The 22225-nt window shown below is 48.0% G+C and overlaps 1 protein-coding gene across 1 annotated transcript; it reads right to left on the bottom strand.

Moving 5' to 3' along the window:
* Positions 1–3880: 3880 nt before the first annotated feature.
* On the bottom strand, positions 3881–13226 carry LOC121135789 (PRAME family member 12-like). The gene is made up of 5 exons (XM_040735040.1): positions 13105–13226; positions 10834–10967; positions 7290–7608; positions 5319–5900; positions 3881–4513 (listed from the first exon to the last, which is right to left on the bottom strand). The coding sequence occupies exons 3-5, from the start codon at positions 7580–7582 to the stop codon at positions 3982–3984; spliced, it is 1407 nt and encodes a 468-aa protein (XP_040590974.1). The 5' UTR covers positions 7583–7608; positions 10834–10967; positions 13105–13226; the 3' UTR covers positions 3881–3981.
* Between the last annotated feature and the right edge of the window lie 8999 nt (positions 13227–22225).

The following is a 22225-nucleotide window of genomic DNA, read 5'->3' as shown; positions in this document are numbered from 1 at the left end:
CTCTGTCTGCCAGTCCTGGCTATCCATTCTCCTGCCTCTCAATTGGCCATTCAGCTCTTTATTAGACCATCAGGTGTTTTAGACAGGCAAAGAATCAGTGTCACAGAGTTAAACAAAAGTAACACACCTTAAAATGATTTTCTACAAGAACCTTTTCTTTCTTTCTTTCTTTCTTTTTTTTTTTTTTCTTTGTTTTTTGGAGGCAGGGTTTCTCTGTGGCTTTGGAGGCTGTCCTGGAGCTAGCTCTTGTAGACCAGGCTGGTCTTGAACTCACAGAGATCCGCCTGCCTCTGCCTCCTGAGTGCTAGGACTACAACAAGAACTCTTAATAAAGTGTTCCATACCCGGGTGATCTTAGTATTTGATTCAAAGAGAATCTAGTTATCTTTACCAGTCATAACTAGTTTGGGCCAAGAAGGGTTGCAATCCGGTAGGACCTGAGGCATGGTTTCCAGAGGTCTAGAGGCTCTAGCTAGCTGGGAGTCCTCTCCACATGTGGGAAGGGTTTGTGTGCACCCTAGTGGATTCACATGGACTCATTTATGTTAAACCCTACCAAAATGGAGCTGGGATATAAAGCCCTGTGCCTGTGAGAATTCCTCAGAGCTACCCTGTCCCAAATAATCATCCTGTCCCAAATAATCACCCCTCAGGAGGGTTGCATGCTTGACCACAGCTGCCATCACCAAATTAGCACCAACCTGATGGCTCACTCCTATAATCCCAGTACTTGGGAATCACATGTCTTTAATCCCAGCACTAGGGAGGTGGAGACAGGTGTGATATGGTAGGATGGAGAGAGGAATATGAGGTGGGAGGGGACAGGAGCTCATTGCTGTAGGGAAAAGGGACCAGTCAAAGAAACACACCCTGAGCAGAGCCAAAGAAACACACTTTGGCCCTGCAACCAGAACCAAAGAAATGTACCCTGACCCTAAAACCAGTGCCAAAGGAACACACTTTGTCCCTGGAATCAGAGTCAGTGAAAGAAATGTACCCTGGCCCTAAAATTGGAGCCAAAAGGCTAAAAAGGACCAGAGAAAGAAACACACTTTGGCCCTGAAACCAGAGCCAAATCTGACCCTAATCCTGTGTAAAAAAGTAACCAATCCCGGAGCAGAGCTCTAGCCAATCTGAGCTCAGCACTGAAATCGGACCAATCCCTACCCTGGAAAAACTTCCCCAACCCCAGGAACCCCTATATAAACCCTGTGTATGTTCAGCTTGGCTGGTCCAGCTGTCTTCCAATAAACACCTTTGGATGAGCTTCGGGTGAAGATCTTCTTTTGCGGCTGCGACAGAGCAAAGGCGACCCTGGGCAGAGCAGAGCAGAGCAAGCAGAGGCGACCCTGGGCAGAGCAGAGCAGAGCGGAGCGAGCAGCACTGTAACACTTGCCCGGGAAACCTTCCTTGGCAGAGCGGAGTTGTTACACTCTGCTCCCGCCCGGCTCCCTGCTCTCCGCTCTCGGCTCTCCAGGAGCAGAGCTGAACTGTAGCAACTTCGCCCGAGAAACCTCCTGCGGAGCAAAACTGCTACACTAGGCGAACATCCCCAGCTGGAAGACCCTGTCCTGCCGGAGCGGAGCTGACACACCGGAGAAGCCTTTCTCTGAGGCAAGGCTGTAAGCTGCCAAGCTTACTGCAACCCGTGGTGGTCCTTGGCTCCCGAGCTCCAGGATACTTTTCTACCTGAGCTGTGTAACACTCAGTATCCTTGGCTCCCGAGCTCCAGGATACCTTTCCACCTGAGCTGTGTAACACTGGGTATTCTGTGACTCCCGAGTGTCAGAATACCTGACCCACTCACTCCTGTTCCATCCTGTCCTGACCCATCCCGACGAAACGCTTACAATTGCCTTCAGTCTGAGGATTCAGTAGAGGTAAGAGGTCTCTCTGTGACTCCTTTACTTCTCTGAATTTTCAGCATTTATCCTGCTGACTCTGTTTCTTTTTTGTTTTTATTAAGATCTATTAGAACTTCTGCTACACCAACTCTTGCCACAAGTCCCTGCAACCGGTAAACCTTCTCCCACAGTTCCCACAGTGGGTATCTGTTTTTTGTTTGTTTGTTTGTTTTTTGTTTTTTTTTTTTCGAGACAGGATTTCTCTGCGGCTTTTCTTTTTTATTCTTTCGAGACAAGGTTTCTCTGTGGCTTTGGAGGCTGTCCTGGAACTCACTCTGTAGACCAGGCTGGCCTCGAACTCACAGAGATCGCCTGCCTCTGTCTCCCAAACTGCTGGGATTAAAGGTGTATGCCACCACCACCCGGCTTCTCTGTGGCTTTTAAGGCTGTCCTGGAACTAGCTCTTGTAGCCCAGGCTGGTCTGGAACTCACAGAGATCCACCTGCCTCTGCCTCCCCAACTGCTGGGATTAAAGGTGTATGCCACCACCACCCGGCTACACAGTGGGTTATCTTGCATTTCTCTGCCCTTTAAACACATCCCCTTGGATACACCTATGTTGGCCAAGTGTGCGCATCTTAGGCTGCAATTCTATTACTCCCAAATAAACTACTCTGGAGAGTAGCTCTTCATTGCACATGTGTGTATAAACTCAGAGAATGACCCCAGATGCCTAAGAGAGAAGTTGAGAATGGAAGAGAATTACTGAAATCACATTGCAAGCCAAGAGTGGGGGAATCACTCTCATAGTCCAGACACTTGCGGTGATGGAGGTTAAGGCAGGAGGATCCAGAGTTCAAATCCCAGTATGGATTACACATGCCAAGACTTCTTGCTGGTGGTGATGAGGCATTTAATACCAGCTCTTGGGAGGCAGAGGCAGGCAGATCTCTGAGAGTCTGAGACCAGCCTGGGCTATGTAGAGAGACTGTCTCAAAAACAAACAAACAAACAACAACAAAAAAACAGAACAAAAGACTTCTTGATTTCTTTGTCACACATTTATTAATGACAGAGCAGTGCAATGCAATTCTTAAAGGTTCATAGCATTAGAGCATTTGTCTAGCATGCACGGTCCTATGTTTAATCCCCCAGTACTATTACTAATAACCACCCACCCACAGTGCAATAGACCAGTCACTCAAATCCAAAACTCTCTAATGGCCGTAGACCCAACACAGGTCAGATGATATGGGTCTGCTTTATGGTAGTCAGCCGTGACCTAGGTCCCTGAAGACCAATGAAGATGTTTCTTAAATGTACTGTACATCCGCTTTACTTGTTTGGTTTTTCAAGACAGGGTTTCTTTCTGCAGCCCTTTCTGTCCTTGAACTAGTTCTGCAGACCAGGCTGGCCTCAAAGGCAGAAATCTTCCTGCATCCCAAGTGTTGGGATTAACACCTCCTGGCCTTGCTCTACTGATTTTCAAAGTATGGTATACAGTTGTTGCCCACTTAAAGTTTAAGCCTGTCCCTCCCCACTTTGTGGTGATGCTCAGCACCATCTGACAGCTCTTTTTCATTGTCTTGGTGAAGTTATCCAAAATCTGTAATGCCCTCTCGGCAGAACCGTGGCCTTCTAGGATGGATGGGACTGATGGTGGCCAAACTCTCTAGGGCTCAGAGATACAGATTAGATGAAGGTAGTAGCTGCTGGTGGCTACTTAGGCCTTCAAAGCTGCAACAACCATCACGATCTATTCTCCTCACCCTATAGCATGAAGGGGGGGGAGGGGAAACACTGGCCATTGCTTTATCCTGGCCCACAACACAGTCAACACCCTCACAAGTGTTTCTTCATCTAGATTCTAGAAACTTCGCCTTTTATTTCTGAATACACCTGTCCTGAAGGTCCCATCAATTCCGTAGGTCAACATTTTTCTCAGGTTGCTTTTGCTGCCTGACCCCCCCTCCCCCTCCCCCTTCCCCCCCACACACACCCAAGATCACGGGTCCATGTTATCTTCAGGAGTCACCCATCCCATAAGAAATCTGCTTCCAAGAGCTAGAAGGAATCATTTAGCACACGAGTACCCAGCTAGATAGGACCGTAGCCCAAGTGCAGCTTGGGCTCTGACTCAATCAGCTTGGTTGTCACAAGGCCGACAGGGAATGATGCTGAACCACACTGTCCTGGTGTGTTCCAGTGGCTTAATGGTCCTGTTCAGCTCCTCACGAAGCTGCTCCAGCCGCTTGTGGTGAGACGTACCCTGGGCACCATAAATCTCCCAGGGGGTAGAATACATCTCCAGGCTTAAGCGGCTCAGCCTGGCAGTGTGGCAGAGCAGGCGCTCCAGACTAGCCACAGAAATGGGATTCTTTAAGTAGTTGAATGTGGTGAGCTGGGTGCAGAGGCTCAGAGCAGGCAGGAGGACACTGAGCTGAGAGTCCACGATCCTACAGTTCTCTAAGTCCAGGGTCTTCAGGGTGGCTGCGACTCTCTCTAGCAGGACTCGGAGGGGCTCAGGACTTATGTTGGTCAGTAAGACATCACTTAGGTTCAGGTGTTTGAGCTGACGGACGCCTGGACACTGGGCCAGGGACTGCAGGTCTGATTCTGAAAGATGGCAGTCAGTGATAGAGAGCATCTCCAAGGGGGCCTCCAGGCACCTAGGGAGAGACAAGAAGTTAGTCTTTTTTACAAGTAGTGGTGGTGAGTTAGGGAGTCCTGGGGCAGGGCGGATGTTGCGCTCCAGCCCCCACGAGGTCTCTTGAGTTGTTTGTCAGCCAATAACCGCAGGTGCATCCTCTTCTCTGGTCCTGGCTTAGAGTCCCAGCCTTGCCCCACTGACATCAACATCTAGTATGAGGAAAACACCAGTTCTTATACCTGGGGTTTTTCCACTGTGCTGTAAGTCTGTATATAAGGCTGCCCCCCCCCGCAAAAGGGCACGCGCGCACACACACACACACACACACACTCTTAGCACGAAAGGCCGGATGTCTTGTTTTTAATTTAAATCTCTAGGCTTTCACCCGATACATTGGATTTGCTCATGGAGCAGTTGCCCCAAGTGGAGGTTCCACTGGGATCGGGAAAGAAAGAGGAACCTGAGAGATCGCCCTCGGTTATGAGCGTGGATTGATTTAAGTCTCCAGGCTTCCCACCGATACATTGGTTTTGCTCGTGGCATGGGCACCACAGGTTGGATCATTTGTTCTATAGTCATTCTGGTCACCCAATAAAGGTCAATACCCAGTATGCTGCCTCCCAGAGTCTGCTCACTCAAACTACTCTCCTCTAACCCCAGGACCAGCACCATCACTGGGTGACTAGCTCAGCCCGTAGCCCTGCTGCACCTCCTCACCCCACTGTTAGAGCAGAAAACCCCAACTCTAGCTACACCACCACATCGTTCCAGCAAGGAAAAGGCCTTGCGGTGGTCTTCAAGGAAAGCTCTCCATCTTCCCTCACCTGAACATCTGGTCCATGTGGCCTTCGAGGAAGGAGATGGAGTCCAGGGAGAGCTCCTGGAGGCACTCCAGCTTGAGGAACTGAGAGGTAAACTGGCTGAGCAGCTGTCCCTGCTCCTTGGGGGAAATGGAGGCAGGCACGCAGACATGAGAGAGAAGGAGCTTGTGTAGGTTTCTCATTTGGCCCAGGTAAGGAGCGAAGTCGGCCAGGGTGGGCAGATTCCAGGTGCAGCACACTTCCACTTCCTCCATGCAGTCCAGGTCCAGCATCTCCAGAAACATCACGATGCTCTGGGTAGCTACCGTGGAGATCTTCAGCTTCTTACAGCCCAGCTGCACCAAACCTTTCCTCCCTTGCACCCACAGGAAGAGGTAGGACAGGCATACATCCGGGGCACTTGACTTGAGGTACAGGTCTATCAACACCGTCAAGGGCTTCTCGCCCTCCATCCTTGGACCTCTGGCCTGTGTTCTTCTCTTATGTTTCCCCTCGAGGGAGCGGGCACCTGCCTTGTCTCCAGCCCATACGTTCCAGAAGTCCTTGTGCAAAGGCCGCAGATCCAGAACTCGCAGCTTGCGACTCCTGTTGGGGAAATGAGAAGTCTAAGAATTAAGACGAAAATGACCCACTCCCCCTCGGTGTGCTTCCCCCAACCCCCTCCCAGACAGGGTTTCTCTGTGGCTTTGGAGGCTGTTCTGGAACTAGCTCTTGTAGACCAGGCTGGTCTCGAACTCACAGAGATCCGCCTTCCTCTGCCTTCATAGTGCTGGGATTAAAGGTGTGCGCCACCAACTTCCGGCCTCATCATACTTCTTTTGCATTTTCTTGAAATAGGGTCTCACTATGAAGGGGGCCAGAGTGGCCTCAAAATTGTATCCTGAGGCTGAAGGCTGAAACTAAAGGCCGGCACTACCAAAACAGGTCTGCACAAACTTTTCTTGCTCCCAACATCACTTCCCTCCCTCTCCTTTCCTTCTTTATCTTGATGCTCTCCATCCCTTCCTCTCTAACCTAGCCTGGCCCCACTTCTAACACCTAGGGGAAGTGGAGGGGTAGGCACTTTCAGCCTTAGCTACGTGTCACGGGAATTTTTCTGTGTCTGATGTCCACGGGCATTGGTTTGAGACGGGCCAGGATGGATCATCGAGTTCCCTGGCAGAGGCCCTCAGAGGAGGAAGAGCTGAGGCCCAGGGGTTGTGTGGACTTTTTGAACCGGGAAGTGGATAGTAGTGGTGGTGTGCCATGGTCATTTGCGGTTCATTCGGAGTTATATCCTTAAAATTTATCCCGAGATTTATTTTTTTAATAATTATTTATTATGTGTGAAGTGTTCTGTCTGCCTGCATGACAGAAGAGGGTACCACACCTCATTACAGATGGCTGTGAGCCACCATGAGGTTGCTGGGAATTGAACTCAGGACCTCTGGAAGAGCAGCCAGTACTCTTAACCTCTGAGCCATCTCTCCAGCCCTGGAGTTTTATTTTTTAATAAATGATAAAAAGAGGAGCTAGAGAGATGGCTCAGTGGTTAACAGCACTGACTGCTCTTGCAGAGAACTAAGGTTGGAATCCCAGCACCCACATGGTGGCTCCCAACCACCTGTAACTCCAATTCCAGGGTACCGGATGCCCTCTTCTGACGTCCACAGGCACCAGGCACACATTCGGCAAACAGATACACATGCAGGCAAAACATTCATACACACACACACACACACACACACACAAAAATAAAATAAAGAATAAATGATAAAAGAAACCACAATAGCTATGTCTATTCCTAAACAGTCCTGAACACTCAAATCCTTTACCTAGATGACTGAGCTGTGGTCCCATGACTTCTGAAATCCTCCTCACTGAGGCCAACACAAGCCTCCAGTCTTCCCTCCATTCTCTAGCCTCCTTGACCCTAGCTCTTCCTACCCTGGACTCCCAAGCCTCCTCCCTCTTGAGCATCTCGGTCTCCCTTACCTGGGGCAAACCTTCTGCTTAAGCATTGTATCGATCCCCAACAGTATGGTGTGTAAGGTCTTCAGGTGGGGTATCTTCATCTTCATCAGACCCCCGAGTGGGAGACAGGGGAAAGGCCAGCCCTGCACCATCGCCTTCAGGATCTTGGACTGCCCCTGGTTGAAGGCCTCCTTGAAGAGTGGTGGGAAGAGCTCCATGGGCAGGTCCTTCAGAGCAGAGATGGCCAGGGCCTCGTCCTTCAGTAGGCTCTGCACTGCCAGCTGCAGGAGTGTGGGTGGGGCCTGGAAGCTCATCCTGATGGATCTGCAGGGAGATGATCCTAAGGCAGCGTACAAGAGGAGACACCTTTTCAGGCCAAGGATTAAGATGCCCTTCTCAACCCGGAAACCAGCCCAGGCCCACAGCCACATCTCTGTCGACGATTCTCTTCAGCCATCCATTTCCAAACAGGATCCCGTTGTATCATGCCCTCTCACCTTGTAATGTGGTCCTGGGGGCCGGAAAGCCTACTCTGCCTTTTTTTTTTTTTTCCTTTTCAGACAGGGTTTCTCTGTGGCTTTGGAGGCTGTCCTAGAACTCGCTCTGTAGACCAGGCTGGCCTCGAACTCACAGAGATCCGCCCGCCTCTGCCTCCCGAGTGCTGGGATTAAAGGCATGCGCCACCAACGCCCGGCTCGCCTACTCTGCTTTTTAGAAAAGTTCTTTATCACTCAGAGCCCTAGAACAAGGATTGAGAAAGTCCCTTGGACCAACACAGTCACCTTCTGAGTTCCAGCAATGAACTCGGCTGGCAACAGTTTAGGAGGCTGTAAATGACTGCTATAGTCTCCTAAATAAACAAGCATGCAAACAGATAAATAATAGCCAGGCAATGGTGGCCCTGGCATGCACCTTTAATCCCAGCACTCAGGAGGCACAGACAGGTGGATATGAGTTGTGGCCAGCCTGGTCTACAGAGCGAGTTCCAGGACAGCTGAGTCTACACAGAGTAACCCTGTCTGAAGAAAAAAAATTTCCCAGCAGCCATCTGTAAGTTTAGTCCCAGTGGGTCTGACACCCTGTCTGGCCTCTGCACCTTGAGAATTGTAACAACTTTCAATCATCTCACACAGACCATTTTTAAGCGAGTCCTCCACTAACCTCGTGTGACTTACCCCTGCATTAAGCTTACGTTTTCTGCCACTGCCCTCCCCTCATCTTTCTTTTTCTGTTTTTGGACAAATAGAGCAAAATTTTATTTTACTATACAAAAAAAATCCTTATTAAAAAAGATGTCTCTTTTAAGGCTACCAGAAATACATTAATACAGTCTCATTCCCCCCCTCCCTTTTTTTTTGTTTTTTCAGACAGGGTTTCTCTGTGTAGCCCTGGCTGTCCTGGAACTATGTAGACCAGACTGGCCTTGAACTCCCAGAGATCCGCCTGCCTCTGCTTCCCAAGTGCTGGGATTAAAGGCGTGTTGTTACCATGCCCATGCCCAACCTAGGTATTTTTTAATATTTCTCTAACCTACTTAATGGCTCCTTTTACTTTATTCCCTTTTTTTGAGACAGAGCCACATTTTTATTGGAAGATCAGGTGGAGAATGGAGTTTCAAGTAGCTTAGGTTGGTCTTGAACTTTGATGTAGCCAAGGATGACTTTGAACTTGGTCCTGTCTGAATGCTGGGCTTTGAGGCAAACACCAACAAACCCAGATCATGCTTTGCTTATGCACACCATGCAAGCACTATACCAAGCCTTCGTTTTCTTTCTCATTGTCACTAGACAAGACATTTACCAGTTTATTATAAGAGAATTGAATCCAATTACATGCGTAACATATTGTAACAAATATCCCCTCTCCTCATAGTGTAAAACTGTAGAGTTCTTGTTTGATACAGTCCTAAGGGATTTTGCTACCACTTGTACTTTAAAGCGGGGGGGGTGCTCTTTTCTGAGCCAGCAAGAAGGCTCAGTGAGTAAAATCACTCACGAGAAATGTCTGAAGACCTGAGTTCAATCCCCAGAACCCACAAAGCCAGATGTAGTGGCATGTATCTGTAGTCCCAGGGCTACTACTGCCAGACGGGAGGTGGAGACCTGGAGATGCAAGGCCAGCTCGCCTGAGCACACAGATGTAAACCGTTCATCAATGAGGCAAAAGGAGAGACCTCATGTGCATCACATGACCACCCACACCACACAACACACACTACCAATAACAAAATGTCAAGTGCTGTTTTACGTATCACAAAGCTTGTGAGTAAAGAATGCCAAATCGGCCAGGCTGACAATTTCCTGTGCCTTCAAGAAGGTGGAAAAAATACTCATAAATTAAAAAATCCAAGAGAAGTTATGCAGCATATTACATGGAAACGCAATTCTGTTTGTTTTTTTTTCTTGTTTGTTTTGTTTTGTTGAGACAGGATTTCACTATGTAGTCCTGGAACTCACTCTGAAAACAAGGTTGGCCTCCAACTTAGAGAGATACAGCTGCCTCTAAGTACTGGGATTAAAGGTGTGCTCCAACACTGCCTGGCTTAGAAACCCCAATCCTGAAATTCCCAGGGATTTGCTATGCAAATATATTTAAGAATTTCAAGGTCAAATTAAGGTTTTTCTCACTATTTTACACACTAAAAGACAAATAATTACATTACAGAACTTATTCTGTTTTTGTTTGCTTGTTTCCAGACAGGGTTCTTCCTCTATGTAACAGCCTTGGCTGTCCCGGAACTCACTGTGTGGATTAGCCTGGCTTCGAACTCAAGAGATCCACCTGCCTCTGCCTCCTGAGTGCAGGGATCAAAGGTGTGTTCCACCATGACCAGCTCAGAATGTATTAAGTAGAAACAAGCCCCCCCCCAAAAAAATTGTACATTTCTTAGAGGAAATTTTTACTTTACTTTTTTAAAAAAAAAAAAGGATTTCTGTTTCTTTGTTTTGAAACAGGGTCTCAGTAGTCCTGTCTGGCTTTGAACTCATAAAGACATGTCTCTGTCTCTGTCTCTGAGTGGTAGGATTAAAGGTAGGTACCAGCCTCCCAGAGTTCTTTCAAACCACAGGTTGAAAAACCTGTAAACCTGGAACAAAACCAGACAGGGAAACAATTCAGTCTGTTTGAGTGACAGTGACGGAGAGGGTAGGAAAGCCAGAGAGATAAAAGTCCCCATGTGAAATCACCTGAAGCCCTGCGCCATCATTTGAAGCCTCTGCCCCCTGAGGGCTGGGAGTAAAGGTATAGTCCACTACACCTGGCTCTTCAAAGACACCTTTTAAAATTTATTATCATTATTAAGATAACTTCTCTTGGGTTCCAGGTTGTTCTCAAACTCACCATGTATCCAGCGATGACCTTGACCTTCTGCCTCTATCTCCCAATTGCTAAAATTATAGGCCTGTGCTACCACACACGGTTTTATGTGGCACTGGGGGTCAAACCTAGGGCCTGCCTATGTTAGGCAAGTACTGTACCAACTGAGCCAGGGGTTTCCCAAAAAGGACCCCCTGGGGTCCCAAAGTCCAGGCAGTGAGCAGGACTTCTCGATAACTCTGCAACTTACCAGAGAACTCCCAAGCTGCCTGGTGGAGTCACCAGAATATGTCACCAGGATACTCTAGCTAGTGGTACCACCCTTCAATGAGCAAAGGCAGGAACTGAGTCTTCAGGCTGAGGGTTATGAAGAGAGCCAGTGATCTGTGAAGGCAGAGGGTTAATGTACCCCTTAAGACGCCATGAAACAGCTTTCCATCTCCAGCCAAGAGTTGGGGTGGAAAGAGGCAACCCATCATCTCAGAGCTCAGGTCAGGTGCTCAGCCACATTTCTGAGACCTGCGATGTCTGTGCCTCTCTTATCACTTTCGCCTGTTAGCTTGTTTTGGTCTCTTTATGTAGCCTTGGCCTGGAGCTCTCTCTGTCCATCAGGCTGGTCCCCAATTTATGGAATCTGCATGCTTCCTCCTCCTGAGTGTTGGGATTAAAAGTGTGGACCACTACATCTGGCTCTATAAAAGTTTTTGTTTTTTTGTTTTTGTTTTTTAGAGATAGGGTTTCTCTGTGGCTTTGGAGGCGGTCCTGGAACTCGTTCTGTAGATCGGGCTGGTCTCGAACTCACAGAGATCCGCCTGCCTCTGCCTCCCAAGTGCTGGGATTAAAGGCATGTGCCACCAACGCCTGGCTAAGTTTTTTTAATTATTTATATTTTTTATTTTAATATGAGGTCACTTGGGTTCCAGGCGGCTGGCCTCAAACTCACTTCCGATCCTCCGGCCTCTACCCACCAATTGTTAAAGTTACAGGTGTGTGCCAGCCACCATGTATGGTTTTATGTGGTGCTGAGCATCAAACCTAGAGCTGTGCATGCTAGGCAAATACTGTACCAAAGGAGCCACCTCCCCGGCTGTTATTATTTTACAGCACATTCTTTCTTTATGCAAAAGCTGCACCTCTTATTCTAGCACTTCACAGTCTGAGGGAGGGTGTGGGTCTGAGGCCAGCTTGGATACCTCAAAACACAAAGCATAAGCCAACAACTGGCTGTAACTCCAGAGGCTCTGCCGCCCTCCTCTGTCCCCTGCAAGCCCCAGGCACTCACAGGGTGCCTGCAGGCCAAACACTTGCATACATGAAACAAAAAATAAAGCTTTAAAAAAGGTAAATGTAGCCGGGCCTTAGTGGCTCACCCCTTTAATCCCAGCACTCGGGAGGCAGAGACAGGTGGCTCTCTCTGAGTTCGAGGCCAGCCTGGTCTACAGAGTGAGTTTCAGGACAGGCCCCAAAGCCACAGAGAAACCCTGTCTGGGGAAAACATACAAACAAACAAACAACAAAAGTAAATGTAAAATAGACCACCTCATGCGGACTACACTGGTTGCAACAGGGAAGTATGCAAGCTGGGTGTGGGCACAAGTTTAACCCCAGCACTCAGGAGACAGAAGCAGAAGGATTTCTATTAGTTTGAACTAAATCACAAGACAGCCAGAGATACAAAAAGATCAAAAGAAAGAAAGAGAGGGGCGGAGGGAAGGAGAGAGGGAGGGAGGCAAACCAGGCATGGTGTCATACACCCTTAATCCTGGCACTCAGTGGCCAGCGCAAGTGGATTGCTGTGAGTTCCAGGCCAGCCTAGTAGTTCCAGGATAGCCAGGGCTACACAATGAGACCTTGTCTCAAAAACAAATAAATGAATAAAATAAAAATAATTAATTTAATAAAAAACAAACAAAAAAACCCAGAAGCGTGGAAGTGCTGGGCAAAGTGGTATGCACCTTTAATCTCAACAGAGGCAGACAAATCTCCGGGCAGCCAGACACACACACACACACACACACACTTTGTCTCAAAAACACAAAAGAACCAACCAAACAAAAAAGAAACCAGGCAGTCGGGCAGTGGTTGGTTTACACCAAATCTTTTTTGTTTTTTCGGAGGGGGGGTGCGGGGGTGGGGAGAGGGTGGGGGGATGGGGGGACATGTTCGAGACAGCGTTTCTCTGTGTGGCTTTAGAGGCTGTACCGGGACTCGGAACTCGTTCTGTAGACCTTGCTGGCCTAACTCACAGAGATCAGCCTGCCTCTGTGGTCTCCCGAGTGCAGGGATTAAAGCCGTGCGCTGCCCGCCGCCACCACCACCCAGCGGTACACCAATTCTTGATGTTTGTGTGAATGCCTTCGGTGAGGTTTGCTTGAGGTCTTGTGACCCATTTCTAAGGATGCACACCTATCCTCAAGCTACCCCAGACCATACTGGATCTTCCAGAGAGATTGGGAGTCTTTTCCCTAACAACCTACTCTACTCTGGAGAGTCGTGATTGCTCTGGAACGGTCATAAATACCTGCAATGAAGTCTCCGCTGAACTCGAACCAGGGTTCTACTGATACACAAAAGCCGCCATTGTGCTGCACTTCCTTGACCAGGAAAGATCGAGCCTCTGCCTGGCCTCCTCCTCTCCTCCTCCGTCCTAGCTCCTCCCCTTTCCCCACCACCCCCTCATTCCATAAGAACAGGTCTGCTGGCTACTGTCTCTCTAGCCCGAGGGCTTTCCAAACTTAGGGGTCTGTTCAAACACAGGATTGTTTTAAAGTGTCCAGATGTTACCAGTCCTCTGTAGAAAGCTGAGGCCTGTCTGCGGAGAGAGAGAAACTGTGTCAGACAGGCTTCGGGTCCTGGGTGTTGGGTTGCTGGGTTAGCGCAAGAGCGACAGTTTTACTTTTTAACTTTTATTTATTTTGAGATCGGGTCTCTCCTATACAGGCCAGGCTGGCCTCACACTCACTATGTAACTAATGGCCTTCACTCCAGATTCTTCTGCTTGCATTCTTACTGCTGGGATTGCAAGTGTACGCCTCTGCCAGGTTTAGCCGTGCTGGGAATGAGCACTGCGAACTGAATCCACGTGGGTCAGGGGTGGGGAGGGGGTGGCCTCTCTGCAAACAGCGTCCAGCTGGATCCCAGAGCTGCAAGAAGGAAGTCCAGTTCAACAGGACTCAGCAGTCTCGTTCAAACTCTGACACCAGTAGTTTTTTGTTTTTGGTTTTTGTTGTTGTTGTTGTTCTTTTTGTGTTTTTTTTTTGTTTGTTTTTTTGGTTTTTGTTTTTTTAGGAATATTTAAGCAGAGAACAATTCGGAAAACATCTCCTGGTGATAATTAAGACAATCCTGTGTGCACAACAAAGCTTAAGGCGTGACTACACGAAACGCTTTGTACAGTACAGGTGACATGTTAGGGTCTGGGGGAAGATCTGGCGTGGTGTCACCAGACAGACAGAGCATAGGTCACCAGGCTATTCACCTCCCAGCCCCAATGCTGCTGCTGCTCCTGGCCTTCTGGGCAGAAAACAGGTTCTTCTTCTTTCCCTTTGGACAGACAGAGCCTCTTTAACACCCCTGGTTTCCCCAGTGCTTCTGTGTGAGCACAAGAACTCTGCTTTCTGCACCCACCGCCTTGTTCAAGCCAGGCAAGCGCTCTACCCCAGTTATGTTGCTTCCAAGGGAGCCTGACTTGCACTCGAGTGGCTCTGGGCGGCATTGGGGAGGCCTGGGGGGGAGCAACTTGCTTGATGTTTTGCACACACACACACACACACACCACACCACACACACACACACACACACACACACGCACACACGCACCACACACACACACACACACACACACACACACACACACACAAAGGCTAAAGCCTTTTTCCACAGTGGGAGGACTCCCAAAATGGGCAAAGGGTGAGAAAACCCTTCCCCCAATGGAGGGGGAAAGTTGGGGACCTAGGTTCCAATAGCACACACTGCCAAGCTTGACCTGAGTGGGGACCCTGGAAGTTCCAGTCTAGATGAAGGCAAAACCCAGAAGGCAGCTGGCATTAGAAATCACTGGGGGTCAGGCTTCCACCCTATGTTTTACGGGCTTCTGAAACACCTCCTTTCCCAGATGACAAAACCAAGTTGTGGGGGACATGACAAGTCTGTGACCTTGTGGGCTGACCACCTCTTGCCTCAGCAGCAATACACCTAAGTTCACCACCAGCCACACACGCTATCCAAGAACAGTCACTGGGGTGGGAGGGAAGGCTGAGTTTGGTCGTGATTTTTTTTTTCTTTTCTTTTGTTTCTCTGTGTAGCTTTGGAGGTTGTCCTGGAATTCTATCTGTAGACCAGGCTGGCCTCGAACTCACAGAGATCTGCCTTCTTCTGCCTCCCGAGTGCTGGGATTAAAGGCGTGCGCCGCCAACACCTGGCTTTGGTTGTAATTTTTTTCTTCCATTTTTTAGTTGGTGTTTGTTTGTTTTGTTTGAGATGGTCTCTTGTAACCCACACTGGCCTCAAACTAGCAGTGGAACCAAGGATTGCACTGACTCCTGATCCTCTTGCCTCTGCATCCGGAGTGCCAGTGTGACAGGTGTGTTCCACTAAGCTCGGTTTACCTCTGAATTATTCTCACACCTGTTTTCTAGTGTTAATGCTAGACACAGAGAGATTAACAAAAAAACAAAACAACAACAAAAAACAGGTAGCCTGTAAACTGGTGACTGGTGTCCAGAGGGCCACCAAGGGTGGGAGTACAGGGAGAGCCAGAGTTCTCCCTCCTACCTCCTATAGCCTGATTCCCAAGGACATTTCTAGTGCTGGGTTCTATAGCCAAGACACCACTGTACCCTAGCAGAGGGAACTGTATCAGCAAAGGTTCCTTCGTCTTGCTTCAGGTGAAGCCTTTAATACCAGTACTCAGGAGGCAGAGGCAAGTGGAACTCTTCGAGTTCGAGACCAACCTGATCTACAGAGCCAGTTCCAGAACAGGCCCCAAAGCTACAGAGAAACCCTGTCTCCAAAACAAAACAAAACAAAACAAAAAAAGGAACTACTTCAGTCATGCTCATAAGTTTGTCTCTAGGTGATTCTAAATCCTGTCAAGCTGACAATTTGATATTGTTATGCCCAGATGGAGGAACCCCAAAAATCCACAAGGAGATGATTCACCAAGTGCAAAAACAAAGGTTTCTTTATTTCAAGTTGCAACTCGGACCTTGCCAGTTCGCAATCAAGCAGAGGGCCACTTTTGGCTGAGAAGGTTTTTAAAGGGCAAAGTTCAAAAGATTGGATATCTTGAGATTACAGTTTTTATGGTTACATAGGATAAAACAATAACTGTATGTTTGGGCAGGATGAAATTAAGCAGGAAGCTATCGAGGAAATTGTTGTGCCAGGTTTGCAGAGCCCAGAGATTAACCCAAAGAGTCTACACTCTGATACAAAAGCAAAAGATTTCTTTTTATTATTCAGGTGGCCAGCTTGGATCTCACTCCTTGGTGGAGGAAATGAGATGCCAATCAGCCAAAAAGAGAAGCTTTTAAAGGGGCAGACCATAAGGTTGAAGGCCACAAATTTCAAAGATTCCATGGTTACTTAAGGTCATACAAAGTACAGAGTAAAACAGCAACTATATATTTTAAGCCAGATACATTTGAGTAAGATAAGACAGGGGGCAGGGTTACAGAGTCACAGGGTCTGTCGGTTATTCCCTGAGCTGGGGATATTTACAACCTTATGACCAGCAATTAGCAGACAGGAGTGTTGGCCCAAGTGGTGGATGGTCACCTCCCCTTCTCTGAGAGCAGGGCTCAGGCACCAGAAACAGCATTCTCAGTCATTAGAAGTTCCCTTTTCAGGGCCTACGTTTTTTTTTTGTTTGTTTGTTTTTTGTTTTTTCAAGACAGGGTTTCTCTGTGGCTTTGGAGGATGTCTTGGAACTAGCTCTAGTAGACCATGCTGGTCTCGAACTCACAGAGATCGGCCTGCCTCTGCCTCCTGAGTGCTGGGATTAAAGGTGTGTGTCAACACCTCCAGGCAGGGCCTAAGTTTTTTAAACTTTTATTAATTTTAATTTTTGGTTCCTCAGAAATAAGTTTGTTAATTATCTCCTAGGCAGGGACTGAGTTGACAATTATCTGATCTTCTTTAGGACAGAGAAATGTTGACACAGCTTGGGGGTGTTATCTGTTTCCAGACCTCTGAACCAGTTCTTTGTTTAGCCTTATTTGTCAGGGGCTGCCTTTTTGCCTTTTTGGGAACTCGGAGAGGCTTGGAAATTTTTCTTTTTCCTGTATAGGCTTTGGTGTCTAAGTTTTAGACTTTTATTAATTTTCCCCTTTCAGTATTTTTATCTGAGTTAGAAATTACGGCTGTACCCATTGAATAAATGAAGACACAGATTCAGCGGTAATACTGTAGAGTTATGGCCTCCCGTTACAGCTGAGGAAACCTTCAAGGATATCTAGTTTAGTGTGTTTGTTTGTGTGTGTGTATAATTTTTTTTTCCTGTGACAAGATTTCATTGTGACAGGGCAAGACAATGCAAAGGTTCCTCCATCTTGTATTCTTGGTGAGGCCATTTCAAGTTTCACTAGAATTTCATCTTCTTGATGGAGAATTACCCAACTCTATTCTAGGAACCAAAGGTTAGGATGCCCTAGCTAACTTGTCACTTGTTTCAGCAGCTTCTGTTAAACTGCCAGTTTGTGCTGACCGCCCTCCACACCCCTTCCCCAACAGCTAACTGATTACTTTAGCTCCTGTTTAAACTGCTTGCTGCAAACTGCTGACGTCTACAAAGCACCACCCCCTCCCGCCCTGCCCTGTAGCTGCCGAGCAAGAGAGCAAGACGTCAGGAAACAGTTTCTGCCTCTAAAAATTTGGCTGTAAACTGTGTCTCAGTGGTCATCTCTGGTGAGCTACCCATAACATCATGTAGCCCAGGCTGGCCTCAAACTCAACTATGCAGACAAGGATGATCTTGAACTTCTATTCCCAGCTGAGCGCTAGGACCGATTTTGTATACCTCCGACAGTTTCTGTCATGCTGGGAGTGGAACCCAGAGCTTCCATGTGTGCTGAGCGAAAACTGTGCCCGTCTCCAGCCCCTGCTCTTTTCAATGTGGAATCCATCATTTCAGAGACAGAAATTATCATTTATATAAACATGTAGCTTGAATAATAAACCCAGAGGCAGATATTGGGGTTCAAGCTGAAGATCAGAGTGTTGGGTCCCAGCCCCCACGGATTTCTGTGCATTGCTTGTCAGCTGATAGCCACAGGTGCATCCTGCTCTGTAGTCCTGGCTTACAGCCCCAGCCTTGCCTGCCTGAAATCAATATCTAGCTTGAGGAGAACATGAGCTCTTTTACACCTGGGGTTTTTCCACTGTGCTGTAAACCTGTATATAAGCCTGCTCCCTCTTTACGGGGGGGGATCTCTTAGCACTTGCAATAAAGACGTACACACACGCATTCTCTGGCAATAAAGGCGACAGACGCATTCTCTTAGCACAAACTGTTGGATGTCTTGTCTTTCATTTCCCGAAACCTCGGAATTGCTCGTGGCATTGGCGTCACCCAGAGAAGCAAAGCAGCCAAGCCACCAGAGGGCTCTTGCCTCTACCCAGGTTGGGGCAATCCTGTCTTCACCGTGGCTGGAGACTACTTGCCACATGAGACCTTTTGCTTCTTCCTTATATATCTCTCTAGTGCTGGGACTGAAGGCTCGGTTACTCTTTTAGACTGATTAATGATGATGTAGCCCTGGGTAGCCTCGAACTCACAGTGATCCATCTGCCTCTGTCTCCTGAGTCCTGGGATTAAAGGTGTGTGACAACACTGCTCCGGCTTCTGTGGCTAGCTAGTATGGCTGGCTTTGCATTCTGAACCCCAGGCAAGCTCTATTAATTCATAAACACTACATTACCACATAAACAGAGGAAATCTTGGCCTCTAGGAGTGATTCCAAACTGGTGCAGCAGCGGCAGCCTCTGGAAGATTTGTTAGAACAGCAATGGCAGTGGCCCAACTTTATCCTACAGATTCAGGAATTTAGTGGTGAGCCGGTGACCCCCCTCCCCCAGGGCATTCTGATGCTGGCCAAGGTAGAGCCTGGGAGTGGAGAAAGAAGGGCCTCCCTAGAGAAGAATTAGAGAAAATTCCATCTTGGTCAACCAGATCTCAGATCATTTGAGATAGGGTCTTACTACATATCTCCAGCTGGCCAGGAACTTACTATGTAGGTCTGGCTGTACTCATAGAGATCCTCCTGCCTCCAGCATATGCCTTGCATCAAGTCAAATTATCCCTAACTTGTTTGACTTTCTTAAAATGTATTGTGTGTATGTGTCTTGGCTAGCTTTATGTCAACTAGACTGAAGTCATCAAAAGGAAACTCAATTAAGAAGGTAGGCCTGGCCGTAGTAGCACACGCCTTTAATCCCAGCACTTGGGAGGCAGAGGCAGGTGGATCTCTGTTGAGTTTGAGGCCAACCTGGTCTACAGTGCCAGGACAGCTACAGTTGTTACACAGAGAAACCCTGTGCCAAAAAAAAACAAAACAAAAACAAGCAAACAAAACCTCCAGTCAGGCAGTGGTAGTGTGTGCCTTTAATCTCAGCACTCATAGAGGCAGAGGCAGGTTAATCTCTAAATTTGGAGCCATCCTGATCTACAGAGTTCCAGGGCAGCCAGGGGATACCTGGGAGAAAATACCTTCAGAAGACCAGGCTGTAGGCAAACCTGTAGGGCGTTTTCTTAATTAGTGACTGCTGGTATTGGGCCCAGCCCATTGTGGGTAGTCTCATGCCTGGGTTTGTGGTTTTAGGTTCTATAAGAAAGCAGGCTGAAGCCGGGCGTTGGTGGCGCACGCCTTTAATCCCAGCACTTGGGAGGCAGAGGCAGGCGGATCTCTGTGAGTTCGAGGCCAGCCTGGTCTACAAGAGCTAGTTCCAGGACAGCCTCCAAAGCCACAGAAGAAACCCTGTCTCGAAAAAAAAAAAAAAAAAAAAAAAAACAAAAAAAAAACAACAAAAAAAAAAACAAAAGAAAGCAGGCTGAGCAAGCCATGGGGAGCAAACAGTGAAGCAGTTCTCCTCCATGAGCTCCGCATCAGCTCTGCCTCCCTGTTCCTGCCCTGTTTGAGCTTGTTCTCTTGACTCTCTTCCATGATGAACAGCAATATGGAAGTGTAAGCCAAATGAACCCTTTCCTCCCCTAAGGCACTGCACATGTATAAGTTCGGCGGCCAAAGTCTCCAGAGGCTAAGGTCAACTCTCTCTCCCTCAGAACCATCTCAGCCAGCTGGACAGGGCATGGGATATATGACCTAGAACCTAGGAATGGGACTGTGAACTTGTGAACTCTGGGTATAGGTGCCCCTGGCCTGGGGTTGGGGTTTAGGGGGAGATACACAAGGGAAGAATTTATCCTGAAACCCTGCAGAAGAAATGTAGCCCTCCAGACCCCTTGTTTTCTGGAAGTGCTTCCCATCTTCAGAACTGTAAGAGCATAGGTGCACACCCCTTTAAGGCAATGAGGTTGGTGGTGGTTTTTTTATAGCAGCTGTAGAAAATTGATATGCTGAACTTTCCACAACTGCCCAGCAACTGACTCTGGCAGAGCATTCTACATGCTCTTGTGGCCTGAGTCACCCTCTTCCTCCCCTGCCCATCCCCTAGCTTTGTCACTTTGACCTAAACATCTTTCCCCAGGGAAATCTTCCTTGGCCCTACCTGGCTGGATCAGATCTATCCATTGTGGATGTCTTTCAACAAACATTTATCGAGCCATTAACATGTGTCAGCGTCTAACTTCTGGATACTTGGAAAAATAAGGAAGGAGCCAGAGTATGTGCAGAGGTTACCCTGGAGCAGACGGCTGGCAGCTGGCCCGTAACCTGTGTAAGGGATGACACAAAGTCAGGCTCTGAACTTTGAGTCACTTTATTTGCCTGTAGTGTCAAATCACAGACACAGACACACAGACACAGGCCTGTGAGTCAAGCAGGCGTCTTGTGGAGAGGCACAAGGGACAATGACTCGATGAGCACACTGTGGCCACTTGTCTGGGTTCAGTGTCTGGTGCTGGGCTTCACCTACTGTGTAGTAACCTCAGGCCTTTCGGTGAATCTCAATTCGCACTTTCCCTCCTCACCTGGGAAGCAGACATGGCTCCAGTGATTCTGAACCTTGGAATGTGGTGGTTAGCCAGTGAGAGAATCAGTCCGCAGGCAGACATCATGCTCAGTCCTCTCCTCAACAAATGCTGAGCTCCTCTCTCTCTCTCTCTCTCTCTCTCTCTCTCTCTCTCTCTCTCTCTCTCTCTCTCTCTCTCTTTCTCTCTCTCTCTCTCTCTCCTCTTTCTCACTGTTGCAAAAATCTAAGAACAATTTTCTATTCATTATTTTTCTGCAAAACAGATAAGTAGATGCTGTTTGTTTGGGCGGGAGACCACATTAGATTAATCTAGTGAAGTTAGTTGCCCTGACATCCCTGGGATGGATGGATGGATGGATGGATGGATGGATGGATGGATGGATGGATGGACAGAGAGAGATGGATGGATGGATGAATAGATATGGGGTTGGAGAAAAGTCTGTATTTATAAAGAGATGAGTGAAAAATTGATGGATGGACAAATCATGGAGATGTGTATGTATGGGTTCGGTGTTTTGCCTGCATGTCTGTCTGTGCAAGGGTATAAGATCCCCTGGAACTGGAATCACAGACAGCTGTAAGCTGCCATGTGGGTGCTGGGAATTGAACCTTGATCCTCAAGAGCAGCCAGTGCTCTTATCCACTGAACCATCTCTCCAACCCCAGGATGTATTCCAATCTCCTTAAAGCCCTCTTCTGAGGACCCAGATGCAGAGGACAGTGTCCAGTGACTTTCCCTTTGTGCCAGCATACCTCTCCTCTAACCTCAGGAACAATGAGGTGGGCCCCTCCCTCACCACCTGCTGTTCTGCCACGATTCCTATTCTCTGCAGCTTCCTCCTGGGTCTCAAAGGTACGTTTCCTTTTCACCCCTGGACCTGACATTCCTTGAAAATGCATACCAGTTTGCAAAAACATCCGAGGGAATCTGTGCCCTCTTTATGCCTCAGTTTCCCCTTCTGTGGAATATGGGAAATCAAACTTAAGGACTTAGGATGGGGACTGCTGAGCTAGTTCAGTGGGTATGGTCACTTGTTGCCAAGCCTGAAGATCTGAGTTCAAGTCCCAGGACCCACATGGTAGAAGGAGAGAACCAACTCCCAAAAGTTGTCCTCTGACCTCTATGTGTGGGCATACACAAACATATATAGGTAATTTTTTTAAAAGATTTTATTTATTATATATACAGTGTCCTGTCTGCATGTATGCCTGCAGGCCAGAAGAAGGCACCAGATCTCATTACAGATGGTTGTGAGCCACCGTGTGGTTGCTGGGAATTGAACTCAGGACCTCTGGAAGAGCAGCCCATGCTCTTAACCTCTGAGCCATCTCTCCAGCCCAAATAGGTAAATTTTTACAGGGCTTTGCAGTAGTGGATATCAATTGTCATCTTGACAAGTCTTGGGCGTGCCTGAGGGCGATGAGCCGGGTTGAGTTAACTGTAGGTGGCACCATTCCATGGCCTGGGATCCTGAAACAAAAAGAGGGGAAGT

The sequence above is a fragment of the Mesocricetus auratus genome, unplaced genomic scaffold, assembly GCF_017639785.1.
Source record: "Mesocricetus auratus isolate SY011 unplaced genomic scaffold, BCM_Maur_2.0 Super-Scaffold_100042, whole genome shotgun sequence".
In the NCBI taxonomy this organism is placed as follows: domain Eukaryota; kingdom Metazoa; phylum Chordata; class Mammalia; order Rodentia; family Cricetidae; genus Mesocricetus; species Mesocricetus auratus.
The sequence above is the reverse complement of the archived record's forward strand: the minus strand, read 5'-3'. Positions and strand labels throughout refer to the sequence as shown.

Bases quoted from the DNA above. Each gene is read 5' to 3' on its own strand.
- LOC121135789 (XM_040735040.1), bottom strand. From the start codon at position 7,582: ATGAGCTTCCAGGCCCCACCCACACTCCTGCAGCTGGCAGTGCAGAGC. The intron at 5,901-7,289 runs GTAAGGGAGACC...TTTCCCCAACAG, and splicing joins AAGCAGAAGGTTTGCCCCAG to GAGTCGCAAGCTGCGAGTTC. The intron at 4,514-5,318 runs GTGAGGGAAGAT...GTCTCTCCCTAG, and splicing joins CACATGGACCAGATGTTCAG to GTGCCTGGAGGCCCCCTTGG.